This window comes from Saccostrea echinata, unplaced genomic scaffold (assembly GCF_033153115.1).
Source record: "Saccostrea echinata isolate AGI-Se365-2 ecotype Australia unplaced genomic scaffold, CSIRO_AGI_Sech_v1 ptg000075l, whole genome shotgun sequence".
In the NCBI taxonomy this organism is placed as follows: domain Eukaryota; kingdom Metazoa; phylum Mollusca; class Bivalvia; order Ostreida; family Ostreidae; genus Saccostrea; species Saccostrea echinata.
Window position 1 is genome coordinate 2,730,744 of NW_026889824.1, and position 27,167 is coordinate 2,757,910.

At 31.7% G+C, this 27,167-nt stretch overlaps 2 protein-coding genes across 3 annotated transcripts; one reads left to right on the top strand and one right to left on the bottom strand.

Moving 5' to 3' along the window:
• The first annotated feature begins 15,954 nt into the window (after positions 1 to 15,954).
• On the top strand, positions 15,955 to 16,690 carry LOC133176473 (uncharacterized). Of its 2 annotated transcripts, XM_061311589.1 has the most exons (2): positions 15,955 to 16,065; positions 16,473 to 16,690. In XM_061311589.1, the coding sequence occupies exons 1-2, from the start codon at positions 16,015 to 16,017 to the stop codon at positions 16,683 to 16,685; spliced, it is 264 nt and encodes an 87-aa protein (XP_061167573.1). In that variant the 5' UTR covers positions 15,955 to 16,014; the 3' UTR covers positions 16,686 to 16,690. The 2 variants fall into 2 exon arrangements, with proteins under 2 accessions (XP_061167573.1, XP_061167572.1); XM_061311588.1 differs by lacking the exon at positions 15,955 to 16,065 and having other exon boundaries at positions 16,323 to 16,690.
• A 282-nt stretch (positions 16,691 to 16,972) lies between these two features.
• On the bottom strand, positions 16,973 to 20,599 carry LOC133176430 (uncharacterized). The gene is made up of 4 exons (XM_061311553.1): positions 20,336 to 20,599; positions 19,649 to 19,712; positions 17,610 to 17,756; positions 16,973 to 17,076 (listed from the first exon to the last, which is right to left on the bottom strand). The coding sequence occupies exons 1-4, from the start codon at positions 20,597 to 20,599 to the stop codon at positions 16,973 to 16,975; spliced, it is 579 nt and encodes a 192-aa protein (XP_061167537.1).
• Between the last annotated feature and the right edge of the window lie 6,568 nt (positions 20,600 to 27,167).

Here is a 27,167-nt window from a genome sequence, read left to right on the forward strand (position 1 = left end):
CGACTGGAATGCATAATAACTACTATAAACCGACAAAATCAAACTGGGCATTACATTTGTATCAATAATTTTGATATTAGCATTTGAATCTATATGGGTGTCTTTTAATTCTGCAGTAATTCAAAAGTAGGTGCCTTGAAATATACTCAGGCTTTGGTTCCAATTAAAAAGTGTAACTGGGCCAGAATAAACCATATGTATTGTTCTTCGTTTTGAATGATTGATCAAAAATATTTATGTATCATCTCTTACTATTCCTCTCTTAGAGGAAGAAATGTTCTTTAAATACAATTTGTGGCTTTAAATACCACAAAAATTGTAAATGCCGTGCCCCCCCCCCCTCCCCCTCTCCGGTTCCTACGGCCATGCACTCTTCAGCATTAATAGTTAGAAGTTACTGGTAGAATATTATATAGGAATATGAGAAAAGTCACCAGGCTCACGTACAGTTACAAATATCTTACAAAATAAGAACTCTAAACATTTGATGGTATGCTGACAGACACAGAAGATTACATAATTAATGTTTGGCAAGTATCAGGCTGAAACGAATGTGATAGCGCTAAAGATCTTATACATGTATATATGAGTTGATTGTAGATCAGCCATCAAAAGCTGTGATTAATTTACTCAAATGATTTTTATTTCGAAAATATTGAAATATAAATTTAATAACTGGGAAAAATCTTTTGATGAATATAAACATTACTTAGAATTGTCCAATATTTATGTTTAGTGTGAAAAAGTGACCCCCCCACACCCATATCCCCCTCCCACACACACACACACACACACATCCACACACCCTCACTCACACACACACACACAACGTAGGGAGTTTAATTACAGTCATAAAATAATTTTAAACAGGTTTGTCGTAAGTTTTTACACATTTCATCAATACAAGTTTACGGTATATGTACACGTTTGGCTCACAGTGCCAACTTAATTTTAGAGATTTGGTTATCTTAAAGGTGCTTAGACACAGATTTGAAGTTTATATTTTCTCAAATTTTCTGTAAAATATCACAACTTATATGTTGCTTTAGCATTTCACACGAAAATAAAACTAAAAACTTATTTAATCTGGAAATTATTGAAACTACGAATTTCGGGGGGCGTTTGATTAACACATCCTTGCATTTTCACAATTTTTAATTTTATCCTTAACACTTAAGAAAGGTAGCAATTTTGTTGTGTATTAATGAATAATATTACATCTATAATCCAGAAAATTCAGAGTAAAAATGTGTGAAAGCAAAACCCACTCACTTAAGTATTGTCAGCCCGTGCTCAGTGTTGTGTAGTTGTGTACAGATTTTAACAAATTGAATACACCCGTGAAACGTAAACTGTTTTTGTAAACAGAGCACGAGCTCTGTTGTTGTTAATGTTTACGTTTCATCGAGTGTGTTCAATTGTTAAACTCAGCACACACCATTGAGCATGGACTGACAATACTGGTGAGAGGATTTTGCTTTTACATTTCTACTCTGAAATTTCTGCATTATAGTTTTGATATTTTTCATTAATAAACAACAAAATTGCTACAGTAACTTTTCTAAAGTACTAAGGATAAAGTTAAGATTTGTGAAAGTGCAAGGATGTGTCTATCAAACGCGTCCAGAAATTTGAAGTTTCAATAACTTCCAGATAAAATAAGATTTTTATCAAATTTTCGTATGAAATGCTATAGCAACATATAAGTCATGAAATTATACAGAAAATTTGAGTAAATATTAACTTCAAATCTGTGTCTAAGCACCTTTAAGGACGACGGACCTAATTCGAAATTTTGCGCTACTGCGCAGAAAACCGCGCATATGCCTTGAATCAAATTGTCTTGATTATGTATTGCAAAATATAAAAAAAATATATATTTTTAATTCTTTTAAAGATATTCAAACGTTTCCTTTCAATTCGAAAATATTGTAAATAGTTCGATTAATATTCATTTGTTAATTTTATAAATAAATGATTTATTTGGACAAGGTATTTTCATTGAAAATTTTCCCCAAAATGTGCCCTACACCTGAGTTTGACATGCCCCCTGAAAAATCTAAGCCGATGACCCATTTATTTTTGACATAATTTGCTGGTAAATTGTCTTGTTAACATTGTCCTTAAATATGAATAAAAATTCTATTGCAGAATTTTTTTCAATGATCACTCTTATACCCTACACTGGCAATTTCCCATTACTTCCTATAGTAATTATCGATTTCCATCGCCTTCTTTTGAAACACACCCTATTAAAAATCTACATCGATGGTCATATGATTTTTTTTTATTGATTTTAACTCATCAAAACTCACTTTACTTCATATTAAAATTTGAATAAAAAATCTATTGCAGAAATGAATTAGGTCCGTCGTCGTTAAGTAAAGCTATATTATTAATTGGAAATTAAAATTCAATTTCCACTTTCATGGATGCTGAAAACAAATCGTGTCTCTCTTTTTATTCAATCTTAAAGGGAGGGTCTCAATGATAATTGATTGTTCGCGCCAAATAATGACACCAATCATGCATGCTTAGAGTTAATTAGCCGTTAAGAATTAGAAATGGAAAATGTTACATTGTTGAATTAGTCTTAAAGTTTCAGTTTGATATTTATAAATGTATGTTCCCAATCGATGAGGATCTTACTGTGACGCTTACATTTTAATGTGGCGGTACTATGGCGCTTAAGAATTTAATTGTGTCTCGACCGCCACTTAAAACAGCCCATGGAGAACCATGACATACATGTAACAGTGGGTTTTCATTTGTACTGAATGCAAACCTTATTTTCACTAGGAAAAAGGAATTGAAATAAGGAGTTAAACTTACCTTTGTGCAAACTAAACTTATCAGTTCATGTGCCATTGTTTCTTCTATTCAGATTCCCTTCAGCAACTGTCCAGTAAGGAACAGGCATTTCTATGCGTAGATTTATTTGAGGTAATGTAAGAACATAGAGGCTCAGTTAAGGATAGTGAGATTTGTGTATTATGTATTTTTTCTATATTTTACACGATTATTTTTATTTTGGTATTTTTCAAATATGCTTTTACTATTTTACATTATATATATATATATATATATATATATATATATATATATATATATATATATATATATATATATATATATATATATATATATATATATATATATATATATATATATATATATATTTCTTTTTTTTCAGAGGAAATGTAAAAAAACAAAATGTGAAAGATTTTATCCATAGATTTCAAAATTAAACAAATGATGTTTTCTTTTTCCATAAATGATTTTTTTTCATAAAAATAAAAATAAAATGCTAATCTACCTTTCGCCTAAACTAATACATAAAAATAAATTTAAGCTAATATCAATTAATCTTCCCATACTGAAACCATATCTCAGGAGAGATGTCTTGAAGATCAGATAAATAAAATTTGAGTGTAAGTAGCATTCGTTCTTAAAGAAATACACACTGTTAAAAAAGAAATGCATGTACATGATAATAGTATTATACGGTCTAACGGTCAGCATATGGGTCTATATGTCGACAGGTCTACAGGCCTACAAGTCGAAAAGTCTATAGGTATATACAGATCTACATGCACATGTACATGTCAATTAAGTTACATGAACTGTGCAGTATGGTTTCTTTTTAAAATTTCAAATGTATTTCAAATTAAAATATTTATCAAATAGAAAAAAAAAAATAGTTGTTTGGTGCCTCCAATTATACTTACTATTTAATCAATAAAAGTGTTTTGCCAAAGAACAAGGTACGGTTTCAATACAAATCTTGCCCTCTGTTTTTCTTAAAAATGAAAGTGATGTAAAAAATTAAAACTTATGCTTTCTGAATCATTGAAATTCCATGCAGAAAGATCTTGCAAATCATTTTTCGCACATGACCTTCTAAATTCTAATTGTGACGTCATAAACTTGTGCAGTTTCCCGTATTTTCTTAAAAAGTTGCAGAAGACACCGATTTTTAAAGGAAATTTATTTCAAATGATATTGTCCACAGCCATCGCCCACAAAGATTTTGAAATATGTGATTTTTCAAAGAATTTCACACATCATATCTGAAATTATAGTGGGCGACGGCTGTGGACACTATTTTCTTCAGGAAAATAACCCTTGAAATGGGTCATTTTGAGGCTTTTTCTGTCTTAAACAGAGAAATTCCTCAATTAATGAGGTGCTATTTCCAGAATGGTACTCCTTAATGCCATATTCTTTCCTGATTTATCACAGTCATATACTCAACTAAATATTTAAGCCAGTTTCAAAACTTTTTTAAGGCATTAAATTTTTAGGGCATAATAAAGTAAAAACTGTACCATTTTCTTTTATCAGGAAAAAATTGTATCACAGGTAAACTCTACCTGGACCCCTTAGAAGGCCTCTTAGTTGAGTGCGATAATTAAATAGTTGTTTAAGCAAGTAGTCGTTCATGGAATAAACCGAGTTATTCAATCAATTTTGAAGCTAGATCTCTTCCGACACCGGTAGGAAAAGTATAGATATCGATATTGGTAAAAATGAAGAGTTAACCGAGGCACCTTCTGGAATCCAAGATGGCGATTGTCATCCCCTAGTGTTTTTTTTATGTACATTAAAATATGATTTTTTTGACTGCAAATTTCAGCATCTTTCGATTTTTGTCATAATTAGGTAATTTATACAGACAAAGATAAACAACAATACACAAAATAAATCTTCATGAAACCAAGTCCCTATGTGTAAGAATAGGTTTGTAGTTTGCAATCTAATCAGTATCTTCTGCGTAGGCATATTCGCTTGTATATTACACATGTGGTGTATGCATGGTTTATAAATATATTACTCTAGTTTCACGAGTAAGATTTAGCTTGAAGTTTGACTTAATTGTAGAGCCGTCTTCATCTAATTCGAACAATTATTATATTTTTTTCAAAGACACTCATCCTCAAAGATTAATAGAAACATGGGAACAATTCTATGTCCTTTTTTATATTGCACCTAATCTATAGAACGTTTTAGGTTTTCTTTTACGGGATGTATCTGTTCACCTAATTCTAATTCTGGGCCAACCGTGAGTTTCCCTCTTATTGTTGAACCCAGATTCACAAATTTCCAACAAGCCAACACGTGTTATAGTTTTAGTACTTTTATATAGAATCAGCATGGAATATACTTTTACATGAGTTTGGGATGCATCAGCACCGAAGGTCTGTTTCCAACTGACTATAAATTTTCACAACAATACATACATATTGAACAATGATAGAAAAAATAATTTTACATGCCCCGCCTTTGTGTGTTACGGTGTAAAATTTTTACACCGTAACACATGCTCCGCCTTCGTGTGTTACCGTGTAAAATACAACTTTTTGGACTTATTATAAATTACTGTGAAAAAATAATTTTTCGGACTTCGTGTAAATAGTTATAAAAGCTTTTCGTATATTTCGGCAAATGTGATAAATTCTACATATCCTTAATCCTACCCGAGGCACAGAGATGGACACTTAATCCCTTAATTGACTTCTGTTTATATTTATTGACACTTACATGTAATATTTCATCTACTTTAATTCTATTATATACATGCCGCTAAAATGTCATCATTCGCTCAATAATTGTTTAATACTTGATTTCTTAATACTTATTGTTAATCCTTTTATTTTGTTCTATCATTGTTCAATATGTATGTATTGTTGTGAAAATTCCATTCTGATTCTATATAAAAGTACTAAAACTATAACGCGAGTTGGCTTATTGGAGATTTTATGAATATGGGTTCAACAATAAGAGGAAAACTCACGGTTGGCCCAGAATTAGAATTTGATGGACAAATTCATCCCGAAAAATTTGTAAACCCGAAAGCCATCTAAAAGATTATATATTTAATTGCAGATTCACGATTCATATGTAGTTTACGTATATCAGAAAATGTTATCTATGACCTTGAAATTTTTGTGTCTGGGGTATGTAAAGGATATGTTGTTATCATGTAATTAACGTGTAAAATTTAAATTCAAATTGTTTGATTGAGATGAACTTCTGCTGTTGAAAATTGGACAGGGCCAATATTCTAAACATTTGAAATAGACGATGATCGATCATTCTAGACCATCGTCGGAACCCACGGGTTTTCTCTCCGTTACAGTACATGAGAATGTAGTGCAACAGAGAGAAAACCCGTGGGTTTCGACGATGACTCTAAACATGAAAAAAATGAACCGCGTAAAGTTAATTCTTTGTATATTGTCAAGGTCAATTTTAATATAATTAATATAAAGAAACTTTTGTTTTCAGCTTTATTTTCAATTGGCTTAAATGCTATGAAAAATTGATTCAGATTTTCATATAAAGTAATTCATCTGGAAAATGACGCGTTCTTCTATAAACTTGAAAATATAGAGTACGTCAGAGTCAATTAGAATGTAGCTTAGGGTTTTCTATGGGACATAGAAGTCGAGCGATCGCTCGATTTCTATGCCCCGTAGAAAACCCTAAGCAGCATTCTAGCGCGCTTAGAGGACAGGGTTTACTCGAGACAAAACCATTAAACTGGTCTCAAATTAACCAACATCTCTAATGCCAGTTTCTGGTTCATACAGAATTAGGTTTAGCAGTCATTAATTTCCATCACAATGTCTGGACTGGATAACAGTTATTTAGACCTCATTGGTCTGGCAATTTTTATTTATTTGATTGAGATGACTTTGATTTTGATATAATTCCTACACAGGATTTAATTTTTAAAAGAGAACAGAATGATAGTAAATAGATATGCTTCACCAATAATTGGAGAAGATTTGCAGCAACAAAATTCATAGAAAATGTTCCTGAAAAAATCTAGAGCAAATCATAGATGAGCTGTTAAACATTGGAAGGACTGCATGGTCGCTGCACAGAAATACATTACCTGAAACCTGCACGGAGAATCCATATTTTTTCCAATTCCTATTGAAATTTTAACAGCAACTATTGCACAACTTCAGTTCTGGATGCCGCATTTCATTAATGAAATGAGAAGAAAAGACGTTACCGACTACCCACCAAATACCCTTACGAATATTTCGGCAGGGATTTAGCGTTATTTTGCAGCAGTATGACTTGCAACTTTGATGTCATATATATATATATATATATATATATATATATATATATATATATATATATATATATATATATATATATATATATATATATATATATATATATATATATATAAATGAAAGAATAGAAAAAGAAAATTTACCATCTGAAAATTCGTTTCGAAATCAATTTAAGTGCTTATTAGGAAACTCATTCGTGGAAATGAAGAGAAGATGTTTGGCGTCATATATTACATTACATGAAGTTAAAATATTGTGTAATATCAAAGGCCTAGTTTTTAATCTATCGTTGACGAATCAGTGCATAAATTTATAGAAAAATGATACGTTTTTTATGTTACTTACATTTGAAAAAAAATGTGATTTAAAAAAAATCTTAAAGTTCTTTGTTTTGTTTTGTTTTGTTTTTTTTTGTTTTGAGAATCCACATTTGATTTACACCACTTCTAGAATATGCTGTCGTACAGTATGTCTGTTTCTCCTGTAAGCAGTTAACATTTTTTTCAAGGAATAAAAACAGGGGTTTGGTAGAGCAATTGATAGACCAGGCAATGTATTATTGTTTGTAAGGATTTTTATAAAGTTTAGGAATCCAGTATAGGTAGGGTAGATCGAAATCACTTTCGTTGACTGGAATAAAAAAAAGTATTAAAGACTAAAATATGATTTTTAGGTCACCTGAGTCACTCAGGTGACCTATTGCTTTCCGTTTTCGTCCGTCGTCGTGCGCCGTGCGTTAACATTTGAACATTTTTAGCTTCTTCTCTGAAACCGAATATCCAATCTTAACCGAATTTATCATATAGCATCTATGGGTAAAGGGGAACAAAAATTGTGAATTTCATGGTCTCTCTCCCTCGGGCCTGAGAAGTGTGACTAAAACCACTAAAATTAATGCAATCTTTAAAATTCTTCTTCTTTACCCCTGGACATCAAGCAGTCAAACTGTTGGCATGATTGTAATAAGCATTGAACCCTCTACTAAAAGTGTGAATTTCATTGCCCCAGGGTCAGGGGTTCTAGTGTTAGGGCGGGGCTCTATTGAATATATAGTGAAAGTGCATTATTTCTTTGAAAATCATCTTCTCTGCTCCTGGGTATTAAATAAACTAACTAAGTACAAAGTCATGATGAACAAGAGTGCCTCTTCCAAGATTGTGAATTTCATGGCCCCTGGGTCAGGCCTTTTGGTGTTAGGGCGGGGCTCTATTGATTACATGGTGAAAATGCATTTATTCTTTGAAAATCTTCTTCTCTGCTCCTGGGTATTAAATAAACTAACTTAGTGCATAGTTATGTCGGGCATGGTTGCCTCTTCCAAAATTTGAAATTTCATGGCCCTAGGGTTAGGGATTCTGATGTTAGGGCGAGGATCTATTGATATATGGGTATATGTAGTGAAAATGCATTAATTTAATTCTTTGAAAATCTTCTTTTCTGCTCCTGGATACTAATAATAAACTAAGTACATACGGGTAGTTATGATTAGCATGGCTACCTCCTCAGAAATTGTGAATTTCATGGCCCCTGGGTCAGGGGTTCTGGTGTTAGGGTGAGGCTCTATTGATTATATAGTGAAAATGCATTTATTGTTTGAAAATCTTTTTCTCTGCTCCTGGGTATTAAATAAATTAACTTAGTGCATAGTTATGTCGAGCATGGTTGCCTCTTCCAAAATTGGAAATTTCATGGCCCTAGGGTCAGGGATTTTGGTGTTAGGGCGAGAATCAATTGATATTTGGGTATATGTAGTGAAAATGCATTAATTCTTTGAAAATCTTCTTTTCTGCTCCTGGATACTAAATAAACTAAATACATAGTTATGATGAGCATGGCTGCCTTCTCAGAAATTTTGAATTTCATGGCACCTGGGTCGGGGGTTCTGGTGTTAGGGTGGGGCTCTATTGATTATATAGTGAAAATGCATAAATTCTTTCAAAATCTTCTTCTCTGCTCCTGGGTATTTTTCAAACAAAGGAAGTGCATGGTTATGATAAGGAAGAATACCTTTCCCAAAATTCTGAAATTCATGGCCCCAGTGTCAGGGGTTATTTTGAAGGGGGGGGGGGGGCTCTATTGATTATATAGTGAAGATGAATAATTTCTTTCAAAATTTTTTTTTCTTCTACTGGTTATAAAGCAAAGAAACAAGTATATAGTTATGATGAGCAAGGGTGCTTTTCCCAGAATTGTGAGTCCATGGCCAATGGGTAAGATGTACTGGTGTAAGGATTGGGCTTTATCTATGTAATAATATAGTGAAAATGCATTTCTTTGAAAATCTTTTCTATACTTCTGGGTATATTCGAGGCAAACAGAGTGAAAGTTTTAATATGTAAGGGTATTTTTACCAGAATTTTGAACACCTGTACCATTTAGTCAAGTGTTCTAGTCCTGGCCAAGGCTCTATTAACTTGTATTCTGATGACCAAAGTTATTCCCCTTTGCCAATCACCTTTGATAATTAATCACTGTAAATAATGTATTTGAAAGGTTAATAGAATACGAGAATTATGCAAGAATATCTATTGTATAATACAAGAAGTACTTTCATAGTTTTAATGATCAGATAGACTTGGAAATAATAGATGAATAAAAATGAGTTAAAAATAACTTATCTTTTTAAATGTTTTTCAAAGGTCAAGAGAGGTCAATGTGAGAAGTAATAATATGGGGTTAAAAATAGACATTTTGTTAATAGTCTGCATGGTAATGGTGATAAATGGGGGACAGATAGATACTGAACCAATTATTTTGTTGATGCTAATCATACTATTTTTCTTGCTTTTGGGCAAAAAAGCTTCATTTATCAGTTTATGGATCCTCTAAATTGTTGTATTGTACTCACGTGACCGTTAGGCCCTTGGGTCTCTTGTTTACAATATTATCCATTTGAAAGAGAACTCTGAGTACAAGTAGGATTTTCAGATGTAGAATGAGAACCAAGTTCGTCAAAAATACAGGTATAATAATTAGTCTTACAAACAAAGACGATATTGTTATTATTTATGTAGTCTTTCGAATTCTTTTATCATTTCCGTTTTAATGAAAACGGAAGGACAGATGGTTCGCATATTACCTTTTAACTTTCTATCACGATTCTCAAATATATTTCTATAACAATTAATCCATTACATGTATGTCAAAGTAGTAAGGTCAATCTCTTCATAATTGGCCTAATCTTCGACAGAATTCATAATAAATATGTTCATCTAAAATGATTGCTTTTAGGCTGCACATGTTTCACACATATATAGAATAACGGAGTTACTACACTCCTGGCCTTTTTGGGCGAGCACAGTAACTGTTGTATTTACGTATTTTTCTTAACTTTATTCCTACATATTTTGATCAACCAATCAAACCGCACGAAATTCAGCCTAGACTGTGAAGATTGTGCGTCGTCTGCCAGTTGCACTTACATTCTTACATTACATAGTCTAAATTGCTCATTTTTGAACAAAAGATAACGTTAAATTTTAAGAGGATGCAATTATTTTCCTTTTTTGCGTCCTTTAAACTCTCTGTAAGGATAAATTTCAATAGCTGGGTTACTATTATGCGCCATTATGGCATAGAATCATGGTAGCTAAAGAATTTGCTCTATGAATATGCAGATTTCATTCCGGCTTTCCTCTTTTGCTTAGTCTATAGAGCTCGCTTCGCAAACAGTGCTTTGAGCTACTCGCTGTGCTTGACATTAAGTTCATATTTTGCAACTTTTGTGTTCTTGAAAAGATTCTCACCTGTAATCCAAGACATTGAAACAACATTTCTTATATGCCTTATCTCTGACCTAATGGATGGTTCCAGGTTTTATAGCACATAACCGTAAATCTGGAAATTTTGCTGTAGATAAATTTTTAGCAAATTTGCGCATGCATTGCATTCGCAAAAATATTTTTCTTAAAAATAAATCAACAACAAAAATGTTATTATCTAAAGATTACATAAAGATTACATATATTATTTTATATATACTATGCACATTATTATATATATATTATGCACATGTGTGATTTATGAAAATGTTATGAAAACTTTCAACACTTTGGATGATTTATCTTTTCTACGATTTTTATCTGATTATTGAAAGTTGGCGTAGTTTAATTAAGAAATAATTTAATTTTTGAAGATTCATGAGGACATGAACTATACGACGCTTCACGCCGGCGTGAAGCGTTGTAGTTCATGTACCTCATGAATCTTCAAAAATTAAATTCATTTCTTATATTTACATTATTTTCTGATGAGTTACCACAAATTACGTCATTCAACTGTCATTTTTAAAGCAAAACAGTTTGCACTATAGTTTTGACGTCAAGTAAGGTATTATGACGTAACAATAGAAATATTCATGCTCATCCACGGTAGTTCATGAGAAAATGAACAGTATTCTAATTTGCAAAGAATCTTAAGGAAAAATATTTGGAAATGTAAATATTATTGTATGTTTATTCGTAATTTATTGTTTGTACCAGCGTAACTTACAAACATTTAAGAAAATTTTATGAGTTTTTTTTTTCATTTTAGTTTAAATGACGATTCGCAAAAATTTTAAGCGTAAAAATTAATCAACAGACTTTTGATCCAGATTCGCAAAAATAAATCGACGTTAAAATTTCCAGATTTACGGTATATACTTGTTTGTATCTTTAACAATATGCAACGAGTCAGTTGATCTTGAGATGAAGGAATTCGATTTCTTCTCTATTTAAGATTCTTTTTAAATATATAGACCATTTTGGGGATATTTTTTTCCATGGAATCTTGATATAGTCCATAGGATCTTGTCAAGATATGTTTTATCAAACTTTGATTTACATGTGGGTATGGGATATTGACACTTATATTAGATAAAAGGTGGACCTATGGTATTTGATATATGTCTGGAACATCTTAAACTTTGCCTATTGTACCTGATATTGCATCAAAATGTTTAACCTAGGTAATTCTTTATTTCATGTTAATAATTTTGATTCTATGCAATTTTTACATATTTTTTTTCAGGAGAATAAAGATATTTTTTTTAAATGCATATGTAATGGAGTTTTCTTATCACAGATGATTTGCATTAAGTTTGCTTTATAAAAAATCACTGTTTGACTACAGTTGATAAAATAGAAATATATCAAGTATGAATACAAAGTACATGAAGTCAATTAACGACATATATGCGTATTATACCATTTACAATTTTGTCTATACATAATTTGTTCTTTTGATTACTTAAATACCACCATGAAATTTTTTTTTTCATTTTCATGGAACAAGTATTGAAAAGCATGCTCCCTTGCCATTTCATATACAGAGTAGCTGCAATTCCAAATAAAGTCATTTTGAACTAGATTTTTTTGTCTGCAAATACAGGTTGGATTTATAAATAAACAAACCTAAACATCAATTTAAAAGTGTACATATGTTTCACTATTCCAAAATAACTATAATTTCAATTTCCTTGTTTTGGTTCCAATTTAAAAGTATTATTGTAAGATACATGTGTTTGCAGATTCGGCCAGAAAAGTATATAGGAACTAGAACTGTTTTTTTTTTTAAATATTTCCTTGATAAATAGATATAACACAAAAAGAGTACATGCATATGTATCCAAATCGAATTTGTGATCGGTTCTTTGTTCCCTGCATTTAAAAGAGATTAACATAAAAGGAAATAAAAAATACGTAATGGATTGATACATGACTGATGTATAATAATGCATAATATTTTGTCTGAAAATGTCCCCTTTTTGCATATTATGTATCGTTGTATAAGTTTTGGCACAAAATCATGTTGAAATAAATGCTAAAATAGTAATATTAGTATATGTAAAAGATGGGTTATTGCTAGGGGATGCAAAGAAAGATTCTCATTAAAGTTCAGAACAAATGTGTAGAATTTTTCAGATTAAAGGAATACAATACAAACGTGTTTTATTTTAAATTTCTAACAGGTTGATGACAAAAGATATAATTATCAAGATCATAATATAAATCTGAATTTGAAATCAAATCACTTCCGAACTCTCTCTTCATCCATCAGGATTCATCCTTTACTCATATACAGCAATGAACTTAATCAGGATTATTTTTAACGGACTTATATATCTGATCCAAAACTCTTCGTTATTTCCTTGTGTTACAACATGTTACAACACCAGGCCCCGGGGCCACGAACGTCTTGAGTCAAACTCAAGGGCTGTATTTTACTCAAATCTGAGATTTTTTCTCAAGTCGCTGAGTTTAACTCAATAAAGTGTGCCACGAAACTTGAGTCTTACTCAAATAGAGTTTTTTTTCTTGAGTTTTTCTCAAAATATCTGAGATTGCTAGGTAGCTGTCTTAGAAGTCAACTCAACACAAAAATGGCTGCCAGGCGCATTATAATGCAAAACATTATTAGGCAAGAGAGGATACCACGTCGACTTTAGGATAGATCAAATCCACTGGAATCGTTGACAGAGGAAGAAATTTTTATGAGATACAGGTTTAGATCCGCCACTATTTTCTTCATATGTAGTCTCATTGAAAACCAACTGGAACATTCGACGAAGAGGAGTTCGGCTCTGCCACCATCGTTACAGGTGTTACTAGCACTTCGTTTCTTTGCTACGGGTGCGTTTTACCAACGTATTGGGGACTCGCTGGCTGTTTCGAAGTCGACTACAGGACGAGCTGTACGAGGAGTTACATGTACCTCCTTCCTCTGTTCGCTAGCCAGACAGTTCATTCGCTTCCCATCAATTCCTGAAACTGCAGAGATACGCACTAAATTCTACAGTTTAGCAGGTATACTTGTCCAAGATTTGATTATCTGTATTGACATGACTAAAACAACTGCGTACTTGGCAGTTACTTACCTGGCGATGTACAGTGCCCGAACGCTGGGCCTAATGTTACGTCATAAAACATCCAATAAACACACTTTCAATGACTTTTAATAGTCTGTTCCGCAAAGCCTCCACATTCTTTATATCATAAGAAAAAAGTATAATAAAAAAACCAAAACTATCTGAAATGTCGCACACAATTTTCAAATCATAAAAGAATGGTGCGCGGAATCACCCAAATTTCTTTATTTTCGGAAGTTAATCCAAGCTGTGTTTCATGACATATTTCAATTTTAGCAATTAATTGTTATGGGAATGAACAGATTATTTTATTATACCTCTGTGAATTTTTTCTATATGAAAATATTACGAATAAACATGCTATTTTTTCCAAACAGCCCCTACCGTGGAATAGTTTTTGTGCTATTTGCCCATGCTGAAATAGTCATTAAACTATTCACCGGCAGCATTCTGTTTCCCTCGCTTTTCATCTCGGAACTCTTCTGGTTTTATACAGATTGTGACGTAACACAAGTAAAGACTGCTTCGGTATAATAATACACTTATTTACTGACTATTCGGACAATAGCAAGTTTATCGTTACCCTCGACAGCAACTTTTTCCCTCGGCTGCGCCTCGGGAAATAGTTGCTGTCTTGGGGAACGATAAACTTGCTATTGTCTTCATAGCCAGTAAATAGGTGTATAATATTACACTTGCTAAAATGAAAAAAAAAATATAGCCTTATTAAAACAAAGATCTGCAATATATATACATTGGGGGGGGGGGGGGAGGGTTTAAATATAAATATAATGTTATTTAAGTCAGGTGCTATATATCTTGTTTACTTGTGTTCATATAGCTGACTCGTGATTTTTGCATGAATTAATGATAATTTCTTTCTTTCTAATGTCTTTTCTAATAATTTATGTAATTTTTCATTCTGGTCAAATATGGAATAAATATTTCAATTAATGATTAAAAGAAAAGAGAAAAGGTTATTATCCCCCCCCCCCCCCCGAAAAAAAAAATCGAATTTAAAATATTTTGAAATATACTGATGATTAGTATATATGTGAACACTGATACATTTATTATTGGTTTTTTCATTTTATTTGTTTAATTTTATAAAAGGTTTTCCTAATGTGGTATGCTGTGTAGACGGCACATTAATTCGAATTCGATGTCCTGCCCAGAACGAGGCCGAATATGTGTGCAGAAAGGGTTATTATGCATTAAATGTGCAGGTGAATATAATCTATTGTAATTATATGTACATGTTTTTTTCCTAACTAATTTATTTTTCAATTGCTTTATATGTGCAGGTGAAAATAAAGTATCGTAATTAAGTCGTATTATATCGTTTTCATTGGTTGCCAAATTTCTCTTTTTCACCATTTTTATATGAAAACGACTTGTGTGATATCGCACATTAAGAGGTTTTGCAGTACAATTACAAGTATAAATGTAATATTTTAACCATAGAATGTTTTTATTTTGTTTGTTTGTTTGTTTTTTGTTGTTGTTGTTTTTTTTTTTTTGTTTGTTTCTTGTTTTGTTGTTGTTGTTTTTTTTTTTTTTTTTTTTTTTTTTTTTTTTATTTTTGCCACCAATACCTTTAATAAATGATTTTTTGTTATGCTCATCTGTTTTTCTACTCAAGATGATATTCAAAGTCTTTAAGGATATTTGCACAAGATTACATTTTCATAGAATATATACAATTGTTTCTTCTGATGATAGTCACGTGGTTTTAGTCTATGGCAAGATTGAGAGATAAGGATAAGGATCAATTTAGAGAATGACATGCTTTTCTCAGATTGTATGCATTTACATTGTCGAAATTTGATGGTCAGACTATTTTGAAAATATAACATATTATATGTTATAATCGAGGGAATATATTACATTGTATAATTTTTTTCTTGTTTGTAAGATTTAGCAGAAACATAACTTGTTTTTGTACTTGCAACCACCCCCCCCCCCCCAAAAAAAAAAAAGAAAAAAAGAATAGTAAATTTACTTTCTTTCAGATGGCCTGTGATGCCTCGTTTAGATTTGTGAACTGCGTTGCAAAATGGCCGGGTAGTGTACATGATTCCCGTGTGTTTAGAGAATCGTCTCTTGCTAGACTCTTCGAAACTGGTAAGGCATAAATAAGAAAACTGAAATAGGTGATTTTTCTATGACATATAAATTATGATAATAATGATTAAAAAAATAATTAGCTTCAAAAGGGAGAAAATTCAGTCATACATTAACATATAAATTAAATTTGCGAGTAAACGGTATTTAAAAGGGCGTTCTAAAGTGCTTTACTTTTGGAGTTAACTGCTTATATTTTTTTGTTTTAATTTCCATTCAGAATATAGAATTTTTATGCTTACAGTATTTTGGGTGATTCAGGATATGCTCTCAAGAGGTACCTCATGGTTCCATATTTGACTCCCAGTAACAGAGCACAGGAGAGGTTTAATACATCCTTATGTCGCACGAGAGTAGTTATAGAACAGGCGTTTGGTATCCTAAAAAGGAGGTTTCCTTGTCTACAGACAGGTTTACGGGTGGAGCCCGACAAAGCTTGTGCTATCATTGTGGCCAGCACAGTTCTCCACAATCTTGGGATTGAGAGACATGACATTGTAGATGCGATACCAACTGTTCAAGGTCAACTGATCGACGAGGTGGCGCTGCCTGCGGTAGGAGGGCAACACGAAGGAAAGCATGTTAGAGATCACATCGCCAATGTGTTTTTTGGGCATTGAATACGTAAATAGAATCGATATTTAAATAGATATATATACTAAAAAATAAAATTTCATTGATGATTTATTTGCATTTATAAAACTATGTTTTATTTAATTCTTTTTCAACTTCAATAACAATATTTCTTCTTTTAGCTTCTCTTTTTCTAGACGTAAAACTTCAACTTCTTCTAACATCTTCTTTTTCTTCAAATGCATCAGCTCCATTTCTAACTCTAACTTTCGCTTTTCTGTCTTGAGAAGATCTTTCTGTAGAATTAATAAACTCTGTTCCTTTTTGTTTTCTTTTAATTAGAGCGAGGTGGCACTGAGGTGTACCAGTCTGAAGATGAATCTTGACCCTCGCTGCATGTTGAGATGGATTCCACCTGATCCCTTTCCTTCTCTAATTCTGTTAAAACAGAATGATGTAACTATTCAATGATGCATAAAATAAAAATATGAGTAACTTTGAGCGCCCCGTCACACTTCTGTTTGTTTTGAACATATTTTTTGACAATCAAAAGGATCAGAAACAAGTTTTATCAACGTACTAGTTCCTCTCCTTAATATAACACAATAATTATCATGCAAAATAATATTTAAAAAATATATACCATTTACCACTTTTATTTCGTGCTTTCGCGCAAGGATTTTGACCCCTTTTCCAAATAAATAAATCAATTAATTAAAAAAAAAAAAACTCACGATTTTAGCGCTTTTAAAGTGAAAAATCTGTTGAGGATTTTAATACATGTACGTATTCTTTGCGAATGTCTAGTAAATAAACATATATATATGCTTTTTTTTTTTTCACTTGATTTACTAGGTAATTCGAACTGCGTATATATCCAATATAGTAATATAAAATCTCTCGAAATAGTATTAAGGTTATTACTAAAGGTGGTTACATGTATTTCATTTACATCAAGAAAGTATTCTAACCACCAGAATCAAAACCCGAGTCTAATCCCTGCAAGGACGGCCTTCCCTCCAAAGTATCCAAAATGGCTTGCTCAACAGGGGTTGAGGATGGGGGCTTTGGACCTCCACCTGTCTTGGGTCTTTCAATTTGGGACAGTTTGTCCTTTGCTACGTTAAGAACAATAATAATAATAAAATTTATTTTAGCTTGTCAAACTCTTTATTTCTTTTAGAGACTCCGTTGTAAATAAAAGAGCGTTACCAATGCGCGGATCTAGAGGGGGGTTGGGGGGTTCCAGAATTTGCAGAGTTATTAAAAGTATATACTGAAGCAAGTAAAAAACGAATTTGGACCCCCTCTAGAAAACGTGGACCCCAACACCAACACAATTTTTTTTTCACGTTGGGGAAATGGATTTTAGATTGCTTTTGTTGTGTTTTGTTTTGTTTTTTGGGGTTTGTTTTGTTTTGTTTTTGTTTTTGTTTTTTGTTTTTTGGCTTGTCAAGACATTTCTAAGTTGGAAATTTTTGATTGGGGATTGACCCACCTTGGAAAAAATTCTTGGATTCGCGCCTGTTACCGATACATGTACATATATATATATATATATACATAAAAGATAATACCAGGTTAAATACAGATATATACTATAAGCCGACAGATACACACCAATATCTGCATTTCGGATCGTGCCATCCCCACCATACTAAAACGGCTATACCATATAATCTCGCAAGAAGGATCTGTACCATTGTGAGCAATATTAATACGAGGGATATCCGTTTGGAGGAATTAAAATTGTATTTATTGAGCCAAAAATACCCAGAGCAACTGCTAGATAATAGTATTATGAAAGCCAAGGAGTGTGATAGAACACAATTACTTTCAAACACACGACGTGCGAAGGACGGAGAAACTATACCCTTTGTTCACACGTACAATCCGAGAAATAAAAACATCAATTCAATTGTTTATGAATTAAATAGCTTACTTAGAGAGGATGAACAAACGAAAACTACATACAAAAACTGTCGTTTTATCAGCAGTAAACGTCAGCCTAAAAACCTTAAGAGAATACTTTGTTCCTCCCAATTCGCTGACCATAATTATACAGTGTCAAAGTGTACGGACCCTCGCTGCGGCACATGTGACTACATTACAGAAGGGACGAGTTATAGTTTTAACGGGCGTGAATTTAAAGTTAATGCCAACATGTCATGTGATACGAAAGATGTCATATACGCCATCATATGTCCTGGATGCAAAGAATATTATATTGGTGAAACTGGCAACAGTCTCCGTGCCCGTGTACGTGTACATAAGCAACACATCAGTACACCTGAATATAGACAAATCCAGTTAAGTGCACACCTGGAAACTTGTGGAAAAAAACGATTTAACATTTTCCCTTTTTATAAACTCAGATGTGCCAGTGATATCCAGAGACGGGAAAAAGAAAAACATTTTATTTGTATTCTAAAGCCAAAACTTAATAGTCTCTTATAAACTACCTATGATTTTCCCGAACTTTTTCATCATCATTGCAGTATTTTATCTATGACGTCACAATATAGACATTAAACGTTCCGCTTAGTTTAACGTCATAATCATTGTTACTATGTTACCGTTGTATACATTTTTGTAATGTAAAGCTTCTGAAGATTTTTAATGAAAGCGCTAAAGCTTTACGGAGAATTCTTGTGTTTTCTTTTTATATTTGTTTAATATTGTAATCCGATTACTGAGACTTTATTTCAATTTTGGATATATATATATATATATATATATATATATATATATATATATATATATATATATATATATATATATATATATATATATATATATATATATATATATATATATATATATATATATGTATGTATATTATGAAACGATGCTATAAAGATAAAAGACAAGGTTTGATTTTTTTTTATGTTTTTTATTATGAAACGATGCTATAAAGATAAAAGACAAGGTTTGATTTTTTAACTGAAATGTGCTTTGTATTCAGAATATAGTCAGAATAACAAAAAGTAAATGATTTTTAGATGTGTACCTCTGGCTTTCAAATTGGCATACTGCTTTGATGCCTCCTTCCTGTCCGAAAGTAAATACATATTCTGTAACAGAAATAAACCGGGAATAAGTTGTGAAAAGAAATATAGCTCAATACTTGCAACTCTTCAGTATGGAATGAATATGATAAGTTTTATGAAGACTTCCTAGATGGAAAAGGGGGGGGGGGGGTTGCATGTGCACCCATCAAATCCACCTCCATGACACACATAAGTAATTTGCAAGTTTTTTCACACTTAAAAAATATCAATATGAAAAGTAAATTAAATTAACGGAAAAAATTTCTTTGCGCTTTAATCTTTGTTTCAGTGAAAATCTTTAAAAAGGGGAAGGGTAGCCCGGGTTATAAATAGTACAATCTTTTATGCTAAACCATTTGCCGTATGATATATTATCACTTTGCTAAGTTTATATGGAAAATGGACCTGACATTTATTTTCTTTCTTTCTTTTCTGAGCACTTTCTATTTGTGCATCATATACAGTCTGTTCAAAGTCTTCGCAGATGACGTGTTATTAACTAAATAAAAAGCTCATAAATTAAATAAATCTATAATTTAACTTAACAAGATACAAGCGAGAATAATTTTAAACTTTATAGAATTTTTAAAATGTATGAAATAAATTATCAAAGTAAGAAAATTTATAAATAATTCTTTGAAATAAACAAACTCGTTTACAGCTCTTGCTACATCCTCCCAGGCAGCTTCTCTCTCTACTTTTCCCCTCCCCGGTCCTTTAAACTTTCCAAAAAGTTTCTGCTCATTTTTTGAAACAAATTCAATTAAAACACTCTGTTCTAAGTCGCTCCAGGAAGGTTTCCTTTTTGGCGTGGATGCTGCGAGGGGAGTTTCGACAGCCTCGAATATTGTTTCGTTAATTTTGGAAGGATTTTCAACTATGATATCATACAGTACATCCATTTCTTCCATATTGGTGAGACAGCCGTTCTGTAGTATGCAACGTCATCAAAACATAAAATATTACGTCACAATTATGTGAATTTGCATTATAGAGGTAGATTCCAAAGGAAAACAAAGAGATTCCAAAGGAAAACAAAGAGATTATGTTTTTCATTATTTATTTTTCTTTTATTTACATTGCCAAGGCCACTTACATCATAAAAAAATAATTTGAGTTTTGTTACTCAGCGGAGTTGAGTTGCTTTAACTTTCGTGGCACACTTTTTGAGACGTAACTCAGGTGAGTAAAAAACTTAGAGTTAAACTCAAATTTGAGTTGAGTTAAGTAAAACGTTCGTGGCCCCGGGGCCAGAATTATTGGTGAATTTTTTTTCCTACACCCTATGTTCATTTTTACATTTACGGTTACGATATCCCCAAGCGCTTAAATACGAAGAACTATCAATATAAAATATCAATATAAAACATTAGAATTACAGAACTAATTAGAGATATATGGAGAATAATACATACCCTTTTCCATATCACGTCCTGTATCAGCCCGAGACACCAATATCAGCCAGAGGACCGAATGCCCGAGGGCCGATATTGGTCGAGGGCTGATACAGGATGTGGGTATGTTTTATTATGTTTATTAGGTACTTAGTAATGAAATACAGCACATATCAACTCGAGAAAAATATAAATAAATAATCATGCACTGACTACTGACATGTAGCTTTTTATATCAAAGAATAGTAATTTGAAATTAAGAGAATGTAAAAAAAAAAAAAAAAAAATCGTATCAGCCCTGCAGATCCATATCAGCCCTACAGGATCCGTATCCGCCCTGGAAACTGATAGGGTTATTGTGACATCAGGCATATTGCATATATGCAAAAAACCTGAATTTATTACTAAGTATGTAATAAATAAAGGTAACAGATGTTTCCAAACATGTATGGCATGGCCAAATTCAGTCCCCAAATATATAGTTGATAATTTTAGAAAAAAACAGACAGCCGTGAAAATGACTTCAATTAAACAACGTTTTTTTTTTTATGTTTTACTTAAATAGAGTATATTTAAAATGATTAAGTTGGAATAATCTAAATGATGCCGTCTCGCCAGAGTTAAAAATAAAACAAATATATATTTGGCAAACAATTATCTTTTAAATCCATGTTTTAATTGCTGTAAATGTGGAAATTCATGCATGGGGATGAGAAAGCTTTGGCAGAAATATTCCCCAGCGAATCATGCCTGTAAACATATTTTATTCAAATTAAACTTGTTAAATATATTCTGGTGTCGCGGAAAGAACCCCCCACGAGTAATACTCTTGCCCCTAATTAGCGTCTTTCCGTTTACAGTAAACATGATTTCAATTAATATGGATAATTCGAATGCAATAAAATTTGTAATAGAAAGCTTTTTTTATCATTAGAAACATGAAAATAACTTTTATTTCAATCTATTTCTAATGCCGATTATTCGTTATAGTCAATACTAATCCTACAGCCATTTCCACAATCTGCCCTCTTAATTCCTTAAAGAATATGTTTTTATATGGAATGCATCATTGATTAGTAAAACCTATAAATGGCTTGTTAAATCATTATGAAAAATAAATTTGATTATCTGGATTTCTGTTAGCAAAAAGTTTAATGGAAAACAAACAAAAGAAGAAATAAATAAAAACTACTTAAAAGAATTAAATTCTTTCAACAAAACAACAAAAAATATAATTTCCTGGTTATTGTGGGTATGGTAAACACGTGCAATGACTAAAAGCAGAAGGTGTTATTCAATATCACTGCTCTGAATTAATTCCTTTCTAATTTTCTCCTAACTCTTCCTTATATTTACTTCTCAGATCCTTTATTGATGAATTTTTATGTACCTCTCTTCCCCTTCATCGATATACTTACCCTCTTCTCTCCCTCCTTCTATTTTCCTCCTTTCTTCTTACAGTATTCCCAAAATATTTAAATCTATTTTCCCCTAATCAAACATTTTCAAAGAAACACTTTTTTCTATAAGTACACGTAACAATAATTATCTAATCTACTTCTTCCTACATGTATTTCCTTATCATTTATAATTAAATTAATTAAGGGACAATATCAAAAGCGAGCATGGTAAAGAAAATTCATGAGCATTTGGTCCTTTAAACATATGAAACAGAAAAAAAAATCTGAATATTTATTTAGAATAACTGAAAGGATAAAGAAGGCGCAGTCAATAAATAGAGAACGTTAGAGATGAGATCAAATAGTTTTTTTTTAAATTCTTGTATATATTTTCGGAATAAATTTATAAGCACGTGTTACGTGACAGTTTAAGTTTCCTTAAATTGCATCAAACACGGTTGACCATTTAGGAAACAGAACAAAACAGAAAAAACAGGAACCACGGCTATCATTGAGGAAAAATTTGGAAAATGTTTTGGATGTTCATTAACATACGATTGCAATGTTTTATTGTTGTTATTGTTTTAGGGATCAATATCTTTTCTGTATCTAAAGCGTACAATAACTTCGAGGGGTAAATATGTTCTCTTTGATAACATTCTAGTTTTAGTGTTCAGGTAGAGTAATAGTGATTTTTTTCTTAATGACTCAAACTTTTTACAGGAAACCGCATAATTGTTGTGATGGGTTCATGTGGAATACCTCTATGAAGGATTGCATAAGTAAGTTTTTTTTATTAAATTTTGCAGAAATAAGATTCTGAATCTGTCTTGACATCTTGTTTTGTCACAAAGGGAAACGAATGAAATGAAATTTTGACGTCAATTTAATATTTATTTATTTGAGTTAATGTCACCTTTCTGATATTATATGCATATTGCATGAATGAAATAACTTAATAAAAGTGCGATTACTGAGAGGGTGTAAAAAAGACAATATCTCATGTTTTTTTACTTCTTTTTTTTTATTCATTTCCTTAATTATCTATTTTAAGATATTTTTTTCACTTTTTAAAGCTCAACTCAGCCCAAAATTACGTTTCATCATTTAAAAACAAATGCCGTGCAAACACACATGCATTTGGTTGTCAGAAAAGTTGAAAGCTCTATAAAATATTAATAATAATAAAAAGAAAATACCCCACTCATTCACGATCAAGGAAAGTCTGACTGCAAACAAAAATAATCATGTGAGAAGTAGTTTGCAGTATTATCTATTCATTTACTAAGTGAAATTGTAGAAAACTATTATAGAAAAGTAATTTGAAAAAAAAAGTGTGATTGCACATTACGTTGGTTACAAATGTAGAAAGGTATTTCTGTATATATGAATTAAAAAAACAGAGGGGCGTTATGGTGCCCTGGAGGAGTAAGCATCGTCTGTTGGACAGTCACACCTGCCGCGTACTTTTTGTCATGCTCGTGTAAGCGGAAAAAAATCCGTAGACTGTCCAGTGTGAAAATAATGTCTTACAATTTATATTAAAAACGTCAGTGAACGCTCGACTTAACAATAGATTGTACTGGCAGACGAGGTCATTGAACCGACTATAGAATTTGCGAAATATTGACCTGTATTAGATTTTTGATATCCTTGTATCATCAATTTATTTGTCAATAACCTGCCCACTTTTAGAAATTGCTTATTAGTAGAACATGATTTTGCGTATCGAATCAAACGGGAGACATAAACTCCATATGAAGGTGTTAATGGTATATTGCTACTTAAATTGGGGAAATTGAACTAGATAGGAAAGGCATTACATCTATCGTAAAGTTTAGATATTCGTTTGTCATGTCTTTCCTTAGTGAAATATCTAAATATGAAACAGATGTGTCAGTCTGTGATGTCTTTTATTTCATGTTCAATGGGATTTATCGAATCAACGTATGAAAGAAAATAAATATTGTCAATTGATTAAACGTCGTATAAAAATGATTCTAAATCTCGAGTTGAAGGCCACAGCAAAAGACTTCATTTTCATTTTGAAGTATTTATTAACCTCTGCTTCACATAAATGCAAAACGGGTCTGCTGATAATGGGGCACTATTAGCACCCATGTATATTTGCACAGATTATTGGAAGACCTGGTCTCCAAGAACTGCATAAATATTTTCAATTATCTTTTAATAATTCGAAATTTCATACATGTAATTATCATGAAATGGAATAATATTATACCTGTTATATGGGTACGTAGACAAAGGATTTTATGTCAGAAAGTAAACTTTGAACGTTGAATCAAAACACTTAATTTTCAATTAATGTTTTACAAATGCATTACATACTAGTATCCCCTAAACGGTGCATTTAAAATTCCTAAACATTGCAAGTAAATAGTTCACACATAACGGTGGTAAGAACAAAGTAATACTACTTATCCAATCAACATATAGCTTTCAGCTTTACACTGTAATGAGTAAATCTTGTAAATATTCATTCATTTCTCCTTTTTTTTTTTTTTACCAGAGTGTAATATAGGTTTCTACGGAGATAACTGTTCCATTCCCTGTCCAAATTTAACCTTTGGGTGGAACTGCCAAAGAATATGTAGCTGCAACGAAGATTTTTGCAACCATGTGTATGGTTGTATGTTAGAAAGAGGTAAAGTTCGAAAGATGTTGATATATGTTTTTTTCTTTCGTATATGTATAATTGAATTTCAATACTGCTTTGTATGACTTTCCAGGGAGTTCTGAGTACCCGGCACAGTCAACAGTAGGCTTAATGAGAAAACCCTCCATGTCGATGAATTCAATGATGACTCTTGGTATTTCGTCACTTGCTATATTTTCCACAATGATTTTTATAGTCCACATTGAGTTAAAGTTCTTTCCAGGAATCAGGAAACTGACAGACCTTTGGAAATTGAAATGATGGACCTGAATCAGAGTAAAAATAATCCCTGTAAAATATGAAAATACTCTTGCGAGAAAAAAAATGTAGAACAGGTTCTAATAATTGCTGAAATATATGAATGTGACTAAGATTATAAAAAGACTAAATCCCTTGGATATAAATCCATTCATGACTTTCAGGGCTACTTGAAAGATTGTTTCTTATTTTTACAATATACATGGGTAGTTAACAAAACAGAAAAAAATAATAGAAATGTTTTTTTTTTTTTTTTTTTTTTTTTTTTTTTTTTTTTTTTTTTTTTTGCTTGTTTTTCAATTTAAAATTCAATTCTTAGTATAAAGTCAAATAATGTTGCAAACTTTTATGCATCTCTTCTTTAAATATAATTTTTCTAAACGCTTGTCTCTACAAATCCGAATGCACTTTATGCAGACGTATTGAAGTACATCAAAAACACAGAGAAAAAAGAATTACTATATTTGGCTGTTGCCAACGAGTGCATCAAAAATTTTGATAATTGCACTGAAACGCGCCGGATTTATAATGTTGTCATTCTTTATTATTTAAACACAATATAACGGTGAAGGTGCTAAGTAAGGGAGAAATCAAAGACCCATGGATCGTGATCTGTCACATCACTGTTTGTCACATTCTTTGATAACTTGTATGACGATAAACTAGAATTTTTTTTTTTACTTTTACAGGCTTCTATTTAACTGAGCTTCCAAATATCAATATGGCGTCTCTTGCTATGAATAACCGACAATTCAAAGAAAGGAATAAAAATGAAAAAAAAGACAGACTATTTTTTATATTATTCCCATTTTGAGATGTGTATATTAAATAAAGAACTTTCAGAAACCCCCCCCCCCCCCCCCCCAAAAAAAAATATTTTAACATATTACTGAAGTAAAAATATACATGCGTATTGATATTACAACTATTTAATTGATTTATGATACAGTGGTCGGATTACTCATGGTCCAGTGGATAGGCAGCTTGCCCCAAAATCCAAAGGACCGCGGTTCAAATCCAAGCAACAACTATTTTACCAAAATCATTTTGCCAAATACGCATGATAATTTTTAAGTATAAAATACATTTAAAAATTTCACCATATTACACAAGTAATATATATGGCGATGCATTGTCCAGATGTTTTGATTTGATTAACTTTGATTTAATGCCAAAAAAGGTTGTGGATACAAAAAGAAATTGACTATATGTAAAACTAACTTACAATGGAAAAGGGATTAAGATATGACTTTAATATTGTCTTTAGGTGCAAAAGCTTTTATCTACCAAGATATTTGCATTTTAGAACAGAAATTTTAAGTGTGTGTAACCAAATACATCTATTTGATCAATCAAAACTAATGTCCATGATTTGAGTATATCGTAAGTAGAATTGATACTTTCATTGACAAGATGTATAAAATAGACTTTGGCAGAAAAATGCAAAATCTCTCTCTCTCTCTCTCTCTCTCTCTCTCTCTCTCTCTCTCTCTCTCTCTCCTTTTTCATAAAAGTAGATTATAATTAATGTCTTAATTCTTTCTTTGATGCTTTGTTTTATAAAATGATAATTATATTTTAATTTTGATTGTCTCATTGATTTGTTTTCTATTAATATTTCTTTTTCTATTCCTTAGGAAAAAAGGAAGTAAAAGTGCTGAATCAGTTAGAAGGGATTTCCAGCCTAAATGTGGGCATCTTATGGAGTATTATAGTTTTTGCTGTGCTAATAGTTTCATTGGTAATAGTA